This window comes from Anarhichas minor, unplaced genomic scaffold (genome assembly GCF_050575085.1).
Source record: "Anarhichas minor isolate MPS153535 unplaced genomic scaffold, ASM5057508v1 ptg000030l, whole genome shotgun sequence".
Taxonomy (NCBI): Eukaryota; Metazoa; Chordata; class Actinopteri; order Perciformes; family Anarhichadidae; genus Anarhichas; species Anarhichas minor.
The window spans coordinates 6,719,242-6,732,763 of record NW_027466476.1 but is presented as its reverse complement, the minus strand read 5'-3'; the positions used below and the strand labels follow the sequence as shown (position 1 = coordinate 6,732,763).

Here is a 13,522-nt window from a genome sequence, read left to right as displayed (position 1 = left end):
CAAGGTGCTGTAAAAATAATAACATGGCACTGCCCAGTTGGACATCAAGCTGCCTTTGACAATGCACACTTGATCCGCTTGGCACAAGAGCCCCTGACACAGGCTGTCAACAGCAGATGAAGTTTCTGTGTGTGTGTGTGTGTGGGGGGGGGGGGGGGGGCTGAAACATCCATGTAGATATTTGTCGGGAACAATACGAGGCCCTCGAACCGTAGTCTGTATGGACTTTGAAGTTTTTGCCGTGTTCTTTACTTAAAAAGAAATCAAACTTCTCTACAGGAACTCAAATTCCTCCTGTCCCACATGTAGTTAAACTTGATTTATGAGGTAATCATTATTAAAGCTTTATTTTGACAATTTAATGGCTTCCTTCTTGTAGACTCCATCTGGTTTGTTATAAACCTGATATAAAGGCAACATAACATAACTTAACAACACAATGCTCTTAATCATCATCAAATCACTTGATTTCTATAAATAAATGATCTATTAGTATTAGGTATTCACTGTATTACTCATTCTGTTTAAACTGAACTATGTGAATATGTCTTTATCATAATCAGGAATGTTGCATGTTTTTATTATAATGAATGAGTCAAAAGTGATATAAATATACATTTAATAGAAATACAGAGACAACCAAACTAATATGTCTTCAATATAGAAAGTTATCTTGAAATAAAAATCTATTATAGAACAACGGTTTATGTTATGATGTAAAAAGAAGAATAATAGGATTATTTCATCAGCACAGTTTAAAGTAACGGCGGTCCCCCGTGAATTCAAAAATGGTCAAGACACCATGTCCAAGGTGATGGTGGTCGATGCCAAATATAGTTGACCGCGGACACATCCCGAGTGCACCACTTTGTACGCTGTTATCTTCGGACACGTTGATTGAAAGGGTATTCTCAAAAGATATGGCAAAATGGAGTCTTCAGGGGCCAAAGAAGGTGAAAACGTGAGTCGTGCGACACCTCCCGATACACGTGTTCTTAAGCTGTCGACTCTCAAATGAGCTGCGTGGTGCTTACACAAGATAACGGGACACTCGACCGGCTGCGTGTAGCGGACTGATGTAGGGAAAGATGAACCGCGTGAAGAATGAAACAGACCGTGTGCTATCGTGTCCAATAGGATATGAAGTTGAACCGTGTAGTCGATGTACTGTAGGTGACCTGCAGTTGACTCCCGCCTGGACGGGTCCTCACAGCACCAGCCTATCCTCTCCTCCCTCCTGGATCACCTGACCAATAGATGCCTGGCTCTGAGCTCGTATGAAGCACTGCCTCTTGCACTCCATCAGCTGCTCCAGGTCACGCCACATCTTCATCTGCTCCATGTTATCGCTGTGGCTCTCCCTCACCATCTTCTGCTTCTCACGTAGCTTCTGGAATCCACAGAGAAAAAAAATACTGATTGGTAAAAATAAACTTGTCTGTACAATGTGAGCCTGGTCACTGGTCACTGTTCACACACACACACACACACACACACACACACACACACACACACACACACACACACACACACACACACACACACACACACACACACACACACACACACACACACACACACACACACACACACACACACACACACACACACACACACACACACTGCCGTTGTCAGTTCTTTTCTCACCTTGCCAAGTAACTCCTGCTCTGAAATGTTCTTCATGTACACTTCCCTGCAAAACAAGCAGAAGGACGTCATTCACATGCGAGCACGTAGCTTCCACCCGTTGTTATAAAAAAAAAAAGGTGCGGTGTATCAGCTCATCTTGATATCACAGGGTGTGGTAAGGAGTGTGGTAACTCTCTGTGCTGTGTGAGAGAATAAAGTGACAGCAGCCAAACCGTCTATGTTGTAATAAGAGCTGTCGGAGGTAAAGAGTGTATTTCATCCAGCGAGCAGCTGGCTGGCCTGGCTCTGCATGCTCACCTGATGGCCTTCTTCCTCTCTTGTGGATCAGAGGACACGTAGGCCTTCATCTCTTCAGCCGCCCGCTGTATTTGCATCTCAGTGATCTGTGGAGGGCCGAGATGGAAAGTTTTTAACCACAGTCGGTGTTTGGAGGCAAGTCACTTTCAAAATGCGGAGACATTTTATCCACTCGTGCAGCAGCACCCATGTGGGTAAGCAAGTCACTGCTCAGAGTTTTGAGTATCAAGTCTACTTTGACCACATTGATAATGACGTGTTAGACACCCAGCCATGTGGCTTTAGGCAACAATCTTTTTAGAAATACTCGCCTCTGACATGGAGTTGATATAATGATATCGGTTTTCCTCCTGTGCCGTCTCCCCCATCAATGCTTTCACCTCCTGTGAATTAAAAACAAGAACAAAAGGCATACTCTATGTTGCTCTGTCAAAGATATAAGATATCGCAAAAGAACTCACTGGATAAACATGTATTCATGTATTCAAATTGTTAGCTATACTCTATCTAGTGTGGGATAATAACCATACCTGCTCCAATTTAGACCTGTTGCTCTCCAAACCAGCAGTGCAACTTTCATACTGCGCCTTCTTGTCCTCATATTCCTGGCTTAGTTCCTGTTAAGATAGGAATCCAAAATTCCAAACGCTCATACACAGAACGTGAGAGACAAAAGGTTTTGCATACAGTTTAAAGAAGTGAGACAAATGCATAGAATGCACAATTGTCAGCCCTCTTGTCACACTCTCGGCACCGTTTCACATAAACAAAACATCACAGCTGGCATTTGAGCAGTTTAACTTACAGCAGGCTCTTACAAAAGTCTATTTATGTTTTCCTGTTGCAGCTCTTCATTCGCGGACATTCATCCAGTGAGATGGAAGAGGGATTCTGGGAACACGTGTAGGAAAATGTAATCCTCCGCTTTAGCTCAGCGATGTGGGGGGGCTTTCCCATTGTGCAATTTATTTATGGACTATGTAAATTATTCTTAATGGACCCTGTCCACGATAGCACACAGACACAGTTAAATCACAGTAAAGATCCCACCGTTTGCTTTTGAATCCAAACAGATTATTTTCACAGGTTTTGCTTTGTGAGATGTATTTTTCACTGTATGTTTTATTGCATCTCGTTTTTTTTCAGAATACTGACTCACAGGCTCTGTTGACTAATTGATAGGTTGTGAGGATTCTTTGAAGTAGAGGTGTTGTGATGCGAGCGATGCTCACCTGACACCGCTGCCTCAGTGACCTCAGTTCTGTTATAATGGGTGCTAGAGCCGACTTCTTCTCCACTATCATAGAGTTTAATTGCTTCACCTGTGAAAGCAAGACAATAGCACACACCGCATTAAAACAATGAACACAACAAGATAAGTATTACAATAAAAACTAAGCAGATTGAGAGGTGTTTAATGCTGAAATGTGTTACCTTTTTAATACATTTATAGTCTGCAGAGAAAACAGCAGGTAATGTGACTAATGAGTGGCTGAGGTGATTAAGTTACGCAGCATTATCACCAGACAGGTGCAACCTGACAAATCTCATCAACACTGATTGTAAAAACAAAAAAGAGCATTTAGAGCCACAATAAAGGTTATATGACAATATTCAGTAACAGTCATTAAAACATTATAGGTTTCAGCTTTGTGGCAGCGCCATCGCAAAAGGACTACTTTCAGGTTGGAGCCCGGGATGTTTGACTCCATCATTATGAATGTGTGCAAATGTACAAGCTGCCAAGCGGATCAACAAATTCACTACAGCTTGGAGCTTGGCCTAATCAGTTGCAACTGCTTCCCTCTGGGCCTTGACACATAAGAATGACGGCGTAATAAATAAGGTAGAAGCTGTGAGCCATGCTGGGATAATGTATTTACCCTGTATTGTGTTTGTCTGTAGCCTTTATGAATGGAACTGCACAATATTTGTGCTTATCGACCATAAAAATGTGAATATACACACATTATATAACTAACGGTCTTTATTTTGTCAGAAGGGCAGCACTATTAAAATATGTTGTTTTATTTTTATTCAACCTATATTTATCCAGGATAATCCTATTGAGATTTTACATCTCTGTTACGAGGGGGTCCTGGTCAAGATGGCAGCGCACATTAAAAACCCCGTTAAATTGGGAGAAAACAGACAGATTCTATCAATTAAAAAAATGTCATTCACTCTTGTGAAATGATCCTTGATCCTGTTGTTACAATCATGCATGTTCAGCAATAACCTAGTTTACATTGTCTCTGTATCTCACACCAAGATCAGGCTCCAAATACTTAAAAAGCATTTTCACAGAGTTCTAGGAATGACAAACATGATTTGTCCGCAAGAGGGGATGTCGCAACTAGAGGCTTTTAGGAAAAACATTTCCCAACATACTCAGGATGGATTGCTTCCTGGTATAGTTACCATTTCAGACATGTCGTCCAGTGTGCGGCCCTTCTTCTCGTCCAGCTCGCTCTTGATGGCCGACACCCTCTCCAGTTCCTCCTGAGTGGTACTGTAGCCAGAGATGCCCTTCTCAGCTTCCACAGTTTGCTTGAAAAACACAACAGAGACACACGAGACAACTCAAGTGTACGAACAAACTCAGCAGTGAAATCAAACGGTTACATGGACTCATCGTGAATCCATCATGAGTCACGCCAAATGTCTCCAGCAACATGAACCATCAGTAAGTGTGCCACCAACGACTCTACAATTTGAGTGCACAACAAGATACAACTTTGTTGAAAACTCTTTGAAAATGGAAAAAGATTTTTGTGACAACATATCTCAGTTGCAGTAACAGAGCAACCCACTCATCACAGCCATCATTTGACTCCCTCTTTGGCATTAAATGCATGAAGAACTAGAGCTGTAAAATCCCACACAAAGAGAGAGGGGCAGACACACCGGCAGCTAGACACGCGATCAGAAGGAAAACTTTAATTGCTTTAACAAATCCTGTGTGTGGGGGTGCAGACAAAAGGAGGAGCAGCAGATGCAGCCATCAGAAATAGCAGCTCAGCCTGCGTCAGACCGTCTGTCAACGAGTCAGGTGCTGGGACGTGAGGGGAGGCGTGAAGCCTTTTCCAGGAACATCTCCTCTGGTGGAGCAAACTGCGTGAATGAGGTGATCAAGTGAAAGCGACACATTTGGAATATGGCAGCACGAGTGCAGGGCGACGATTACTCGCGCTACCTTTTATGACCACTACCCAAGTGCTCTGGGGCAACTAATTGCATTTGACTGAAGCTGCTCATTGGATAAGAAATGATGGTAGGTCAATGTGGCATTCGAATGTCAACTGCCAATGATTTCATAAAAGAAAAAAAATACCTATTCATCTACCTTCCTATTCATCAATGGTTATATGTGAATTTAACGGATTTTTGCTTACAGCTTGTACAAGACTTAATATAAAAAGGAGACAAGTGGATCCGTTCCTTCCTTTACGTTACGCTAACATGAAAGTTAAACATAGGAGTTAGTTTAAGAGTTACCAGTTTCTGTTGGACGGTCTCGTGTCTCTGCTTGAGAATCTCCTCCGTTCGTTGCAGGACTCCATATTCAGCTTTCAGCTCAGCAATTTCCTGACGTTGCTTCTTGTACACTGTTCCCTTGCTGCGCAATTTCACCACCAAACGTTTCATCTTTGAAGGACAAAGAAACAGAATTCAACATCAAATCACTAGATATTAGATTTAGGAAAGTGAATACTAAACCACTAACTGCTTTCAAATGAAATTGTCTGGTGTGTTTGCTACACTGATATTTATGTCTTTAAACCGGCATTAACTGAATATATGGGCTGTGTTTTCTCAGAGCAAAACTAACTACTCCGCTCGGTTCACCAGCTAGCCACTAACGTTGCCCTCCTGACATTTGATGCTGGGCAGGTAGTGAGTTTTTAGGGCTTTTTTGTGTGTATACAGCTGCCTGCAGCATCTGTAAACTACGAGCAGTCACTCTGAACCATAACAGAGCATTTGCAGGCTCAAAATCAAAACAGGCTGAAAGACGTTAAACTGTGAGTTGAGGGGAAACTGAAGTCTGTGTGTCTGTCAGTACCAGTGACCCCTTTCCCAAACATTTAGTCATTTGATTAGTTGTTATTATAAAATATAGATTATAGCGGCTGTAATATATAAATAGGCATGTATTTGAATGGTTAATGCTGATTTTAGTAAAACCAATGTCCCTGTGCCTACTACCAGCAAGATTCATTCATTTTTTCGTTGTGAAATGCAAAGAAAGAGGCATAAACACAGTTTATATTTGACGACATGGTGTCCGGCACAGCTGAGATGCTATGAATGGCCACCGGAGAAGACAAAGGGTTGAGCCAGGGGAGGGAAGGGATTAGAGAACAGCAGTGACCGGGGGCCATGCCATGACCTGAAACAGTCACTCGATCCTTTCAGATTCACAGCCAGCTATGTACAGCAAACAGCTTCATCTGGCAGAATGGCTGCTTTTAGTGGATGTTCAGTCACCCTGAATGTCTGTCAGGAGACAATCAAACGCCTCCACAATGAAAAGCAGCTATAAATGAACATGGACACGGGAGAACAGCCCCAGAAATCACAGAATGTGCTTTATGTCCTTTGGGGATCCGTGTATCTGTGCGTGTGTGTGTGTGTGTGTGTGTGTGTGTGTGTGTGTGTGTGTGTACATTTATTCTTTGTGTATTTCGGGACATCAAGGGCAGACATGGCTGAGAGAGGAATTAGCACAGCAGAATAATACTGCATAGCGTTCCCGACAGTGTGTCCCCAAAACACAACTGCTGGTAAACTGGCCGACAGCGCAGTCATAACACCACCACTTACTGCACACTCACACCAACACACACACAGCTGCAGACAAGTCAACAGGAACCCGAACGGTGCAGCAGATACTCCAAATAACTACGTGTGCTGTACAGTAGCAGAGCATCCTTTCAAAAGATAAAAATGTTAGCCACATCCTAACAGTACTTCGAGAAAAAAGCAAGCATGGAGGTTTCTTGCCTGCAGTAAGGCTACATTTAACCAGCGCGATGAGGCTGGCTAATAAAGTGGTTTCATGTTACCGGCCAACCAATGACGAGCAGATGTAGTCATCCCTCTCAGAGAGACCCTGCAGTTGGTGGGCGGCATGTGATGACACATAACCAGCAGAATGGAAAATACCTCCGATAACGTGATCATCTCCACTGTGGCTGATGAAACTACCGAGGAGTCTGATAAGCTGTGTTTGACAAATTATCTTCCATTAACTTCCTTCATGTATAGTCTCAAGGGCCCTCTTTGTCTCTGCAAGCAGCTCCCTCTCATCATTTCAGTCAGACTTAAAATGTATGTCAGTCTCCCATTAATTGTAATATATTGTCATAATTTATTCAGAGCATCGACAGTGGCTGAAACACATGTGAGCTTCTGTCTTATACCAGCGGTATGGAGGCCTGAAAAGGTTGTCCACCTTATGTGTGTTTACTTAAGTAATTATCTAAGTGGGGCGGCTGTAACTCAGTTTTTAGAGCGGGTTGTCCACAAGGTTGCCGGTTCGATTCCCCGGCTCCTCCTCTCTGCATGTCGAAGTGTTCTTAAGCGAGACACAGAACTTCAAGCCTCCCCGGGCGCTTTACGGCAGCCCACTGCTCGTAAAAACGCGTAGGATGGGTTAAATGCAGAGGTCAACTTTCATGTGTGTATCTAATGTAAATCTTACAAGTATTGTGGCAATGACGCACTGATGCTAAAATGCTACATTTAGCATTGTAATTGTTTACAGTTTCCACTTTCTTTGCCTCGGCAAAGATCCCAGCTCTCAACTCATGGGCATCAATGTGCGTCAAACATCGGGCTATAAACACTCATTCACGCGGTGCATGTGGTCACAGCACAAGCCCCGTCTATCAGCGTCCCTCTGCTACTACAGAACTGTTTGTAATGGACTCTACCTATAAGCTCAGTGTACGCATGGGCCAAAGAAGAAGGGACTGCTCGAGGATTTTCTCACTTAAGTGCGACAATGTTACGTTTTTTCTTTCTCCCTGTCAATAGTTAAGTTCCATTCGTCAACATGACAGCTATGCCGTGTCTCTGAAAGTAGGAAGAGTACTTCCTCCTCGTCATGCTATATAAATAAAGACAAAAGGTTTTATTCCCCAAAGTCTGCTTAGTGTGTCCAGCTGACCTAAATTAGGAGACTGATGACACTCGAGATTGGGGGAAAAGGCCATCTTTCAGGCAGTTTGTACAGTACAGTTCCTTGTTCTGGATATTCTCTGTTGTGCTCTATTCATGGCTCTGTATAGGAATGTGGGGGAGAGTAAGGAAAAGGGATAAGTAACATTAGACAGTGAGTCTGTGTTTAGATAAGAACAGAAATAGCCTCTTGTGTTTTCTGCGGTTTGCAAATCTACTAGTGCTCACTTAGATAAAGCTGTGAGTTTCTAGGCGATGTTACCACGAACAAAAAGAAGAGAATCGTGCAGAAAAATGTTTCCTTTCTTGGCTGTTGTCCGTCCAGCTTAATAAGATCAACATAGCTTTGGAGACATTGGGAGGTGGAAGAAGATATTTAGTGACTGCTGTACCTCGTCACCCCGGATGACCTCTCCACCTTCTGAGGCTTGTGCCTGGCTGCTCCTCTGCTTCAGCTCCCTTTCTGCCACGGCCAGCTCCTCCCTCGCCTCCTGAAGCTCCTCCGCCTTTGATTCCTTCCTTCGAATGATGATGGAGACCTGCAAGAGTCACCGTTTATTAGATATTCAAAGATGACAACCAAAGAGTGGCTGACGGTGAACCTGTTGGGGAGTGAATGCAACTGAGCAATGGGGAGATTATCAGGGCAAGACATGGGCAAGAAATATGAACCAGCAAGAAAAAAAGAACGAAACCTTAACGGCCCCTTATGCTCAAAAATGTGTTTTGCCAATTGTCACATCGCTTGCATGTGTGAGTGTTTCTGTGCAGCGTTTGACACTAGGAGGCTATTTTCACATTCATCTGTTGAATGAGGAAAGTTTCTCTGTGCTCATATTAAAAGGGACAATTCAGATTTATTTTTAAAGTGGGGTTGTATGAAGTACTTATCCACAGTCAGTGTATTACTACAGTAGATGACGTATCGGCGCACTACCGGTTTGGAGAGACATGCAGGAGTACGGGCAGCAAAACGTATTCTAGCCGCCTAAAAGAAATCCATATCAGTTTAAGTGGATGCTATGTTTGGAATATTTTAACCACTTCACCGTGTCGTCAGACAGCCCTTTTCAACAGGGAACTGAAGCTGTTATCTAGGCTCTCTACAAAACACGAGCACTGCTATCCCTGCCTTGTTCGCAAATAAATAAACAATCCAATACACCAATGCACTGATTTTCTCGAAGGTTAACCTTTGAAAGGCACCTCATCCTTAAAGTGTCCCTTTGGATTTGTTGACCTCTAGCTGCGCTATGGAGCTGTTCTTGTACAAGTGGGTCCCCATTTTGTTTATTTTGTGCACGTGTGTGCATGAGATGAAAGACATAAAAGAAATCCAACACCTGTTGTCTGTAAAGGGTCAGTTTGTCATCCATGGGGTTACTTCTCATCATCCTCTTCTCAATCAGCTGGTTGATCTGAGAATCGACTTCTTTAATCTGTGAACGTGACAGTTGCAGATACATTATATGTTGCAGTGTATGGAAGTATAGAGACTTAACACCACATCCTGGTCCCGACCTTGTCCTCCAGCTCCTGGAGATCGGCCTGGCCCATGGCGGGCTCCGACGCTATTTTCTGCAGGTACTGCACCGTACGCCTCGTGCCCTCCAGCTCTTTGGGGAGTTTCTCAGAGACCATGTAGGAGTTGATCTTGATCTCCTCTTCAAGCCTCTTCATTAAGCCTGAAAGAGACGGAGCGTTTTAATTAAGCACTTTGAGCTCATTGTCTTTGTAATCCTGTCAGGCTTTGTGCAGCTCAAATTACTCAGTAAGAAAAGCTGAATATCTTTGACACACGCAAACCATCTAAGCATCTAAGCAAGCACACACCACTAATATGTAAAATGTACCGACATTGAAACTGCCTTTCAGAATTTAATAGTTAAACGACATGTCCTTTTAGAAACTGTTAATGTGTAAATCTCTCCTCTGGCTGAAGGGCCCAATAGCGGAGGAGAACAAAAGGAGACAATTTCAGTATTAGATAAGCTCCGTGATAGCGCTTCAAAGATCAGCATAATTAGAGGGTCTCAATAGATGAGAACCTATTAGCTGAGAGACCTCCTGAATGCTCTGCGGTGACTGCCCCTCCAGCTGTGTCCTGCAGAGGCAACAGCAGGACATGGGTACTCACTTTCTGGATTGGCATCTGCTGCTGCCTGTCGCAAATCCTTCAACTGCTGATGCGACCTCTGCAGTCTCTGCTCTGCCTGGAACAGCTGAACACACCAAAACGATTACTAATACAGGTGACGTGGGAGCCTTAACGTTCAGTAAGCATTGATAATTAGCTTGTTTAACATAAGGGCTGCAACTGACTACTACTTTCATTCGTGATGATGATTTTCTTGATGAATATGTGAGTTGTTTTGTCTTCAAAATGTCAGATAATAGTGAAAAATGCACAGCAATTGTCCCCAGAGTCCCATGTTACATTTTCAAATTACTTGTTTTGACCCAAAATTATACAATTTACAATCATAAAAGACTAAGAACATTTTTGAAATTTGGCTTATAAAATGACTTCAGTGATCCTCAAGTTGACTAATGGATTAATAGACTGGTCATTTCACCTATATACAAAATGTCTCAGCAAAAGTATTTGAAATCAACTTTATATTGTCATTTGAAGCGTATCTGTCGTTGATCAAATAGGGCTGCGACTTTGCAACAGATTATTTCTAATATTGAGCCCTTACATAGCCCTAATATCTTTCTTTTCCGTCTTCCAAAGCAAAGCAGACAGCATATAACTGGTCTACAATGTCTCAGTATATTATTCCACGGTGAGCAAATGTAATGATAAAATCAACGTCACAAGCATTTACTTGGTTCTTCTGTTCCTGCTTCTGGTGAGTCAGTGACTCCTCTCTCTCATTCTCCACTCGCAGCTGTCTGGCCTGCTCCAGCATCCGTTGATGGTTGGACACCGACTCCACCTAGTGGATCCACAAGTTAGTTAGCATGATGCTCTGCGATCGCAGGCTGTGTCACATGGTCTGCAGAAAAATCCAAGCACGTCTAACGGAGTCACGTTTCACCTTTTTGGCAAAGGTCGACAAGTAAGACCCGTTAAATCAACACCTCGTTACTTCACAGCCTTGTTAAGACAGCCTTGCAGCCTGTCAGCGACCTGTCAGGTCTATTAGAGAAGCTGATAATATATGATCGGGGTCATGTTTTCATTCCACAGTGAATCCTAAAGCCCTCCAAGCATTTGAGGAGCGAAGGGGCCCCTCTGAACAGGCTGCCTTACCCTCTTCTTCAGCCTCTCCACACGTTTGATGAGCTGGTCTTTCTCATCCTCCATCGCACTAATGTCCTGTTATTGGAGAGAGAAAAAAGGGATCCTTTGATTAAGTGCATTATATCAACTAAGCTTCAGAAAGTGGATTATTATATCATTCACAAAGTTAAAACTGAAAAACTAATTAGTTTCAACATGTGTTATTATACATTTTGACAAACAGTGCTTGTAAAGAGTCATTGATTGTTTTTCACCCTTCTGATTTCTGCTGTGGAGAAGCCAGAAGTCCTCAGCAGCTCACACTCCTTGTGATACGTCTTAAAACCTTCCACCAGCTCTTCATACTGTGAACACACAATAATTAACGCATAGCCTCTTTTGCATTTTAGGTTATTAGCGATTTCCAAAAACTAGGAAACGACACGTGCGTGGGTAACCAAGTGTCAACCTGGTGAGAGGTGTCGTTGATGACATCGTCCTGCAGAAAGTCTGCGGGCACCTCCAATTTGACTAGAAAGCGAGCCAAGTAGGCCCTCTTCTTCAGTTCGGGGAGCCTCTGTAGCAGCCAGTGGAGGATGGGGTGGACCACGGGCTTTCTGCCAGCCACCAAGCCTTGTCTGAAGATGCTCCTGCATGAGAGAATATGATGAAAATATTGCTAGGACTAGACATAAATGTGGCTATTTATAGTCTCATTGGATGTTATTACTTACACATCAGAGAGGTTGCCAGGAGGTTTGTATTTCAGCATCCCCAGCAGAGCACACATTCTTTTTATGGTTTGTTCAGGCATTTCTTCACGGATATCCAGAGCTTGCTAAAGACAAGAGTAGGGGCAAATAGCATTACCGAGGTCAGATTAATGTAGGCTCATTATCAAACAACATGTGTGCACTGTTTGCACTGACACAAACGTCAGTGTCCCACCTTTGGGTCTATTTCAGCCAGAACATCATTTAATATTTGCAGCAGCTGCATCGGTTCGAGGGAGTCAAACGTGATAAGGTTAAAGCTCTTCTTGAACGGATCCTTGTTAAGCTGTTCAACGATGAATTTCAGCTGTTCACTCATATTGAACGATACGAAACGCAGCAAATGAACGAATTAACGCTTATTTTTCTGGTTTAGCCGAAGCTAACGTTTAGCTAACTAGCTTAGTAGTTAGCTCTCAGGCGTCGACTAACAAGCGGATCCAACCTGCAAAGAAACTGTTACAAATACATCCACCCGACCTGCTGGTGACAATGGCACACAACTAATTACAAATGATAAAAGTCAAGTTTACGATAGATATGTTAGTTCGACTTTTTAATTCGTCAGTTTGCTAGTTTAGCGGACAGAGAGGCAGCGGTTGTTGTCACCAGCCCCATGGAAACCAAGAAGGCGTCGCGGATTGGTTGCTAACTGGAAGTAGCTTTGCCAGAGTGATGAAGAGAGTCACTGTTGCGCTACATGTGCGCAAATGGCTTTTCGCTGAGAGAAGAATACAAAAGTTGATGAAAAATTCTGACGCATGGCGGGAATTTGTTTTATATATTATTATTAAACAGTCAGATAGCATTCGGACATCTTGATATTTAATCTGATAAAGTATTAAATTGTAAAGGTTGTTTTCCTTGAACTGAACATTTCAATAAACCTTCCGGCTAAAATGAAATACATTAAAATGTACCTGCAGCTTGTTTGATGAGGGCTAAACGCAGAAAATGTCTTGAATTCGATGTGACGATCTTCTTTTCACCTTTGAAGCAATTTAACAACAACAATGGTAGGATACAAACAGCCTAATACAATATAAACCGCAACATTAACAAGTCTAGATAGTAAATCTCAAAATGTTGCATTTAACTGCGCACAAAAGAACCGTGAAATGTTACAGTTAGTGACCACTTCATAAGTTATTGAGGATAAGCATCACGTCGTATTCATATGAACTTTTAAACCGTCAGGTGGCGACATTTCCACAAGGCACGACTTCATGTGGCCACACAATGAACTTTGGTTGGATCAATCAGAGTTTTCAGAGCTTAACGACAAGTGCGCTGTGTCGGAGAGAGACGGCTAAAGCTCAGGTTGGACAACATTAAGCTGTGTTCGTATTGTGGGTAAAACAAATTCAAGCCTGCATTTGAGCTAACG

General features: G+C 42.9%; 1 protein-coding gene across 1 annotated transcript; it reads right to left on the bottom strand.

Annotated features, from left to right (window-relative positions):
• Positions 1-602: 602 nt before the first annotated feature.
• ift81 (intraflagellar transport 81 homolog) lies at positions 603-12,746 on the bottom strand. Its single transcript, XM_076104795.1, has 18 exons — positions 12,311-12,746; positions 12,097-12,200; positions 11,832-12,012; positions 11,638-11,727; positions 11,393-11,458; positions 10,965-11,075; positions 10,271-10,355; positions 9,655-9,818; positions 9,477-9,572; positions 8,526-8,672; positions 5,446-5,595; positions 4,369-4,497; positions 3,180-3,269; positions 2,478-2,564; positions 2,259-2,330; positions 1,948-2,033; positions 1,648-1,693; positions 603-1,390 (listed from the first exon to the last, which is right to left on the bottom strand). The coding sequence occupies exons 1-18, from the start codon at positions 12,452-12,454 to the stop codon at positions 1,208-1,210; spliced, it is 2,031 nt and encodes a 676-aa protein (XP_075960910.1). The 5' UTR covers positions 12,455-12,746; the 3' UTR covers positions 603-1,207.
• Positions 12,747-13,522: the final 776 nt, after the last annotated feature.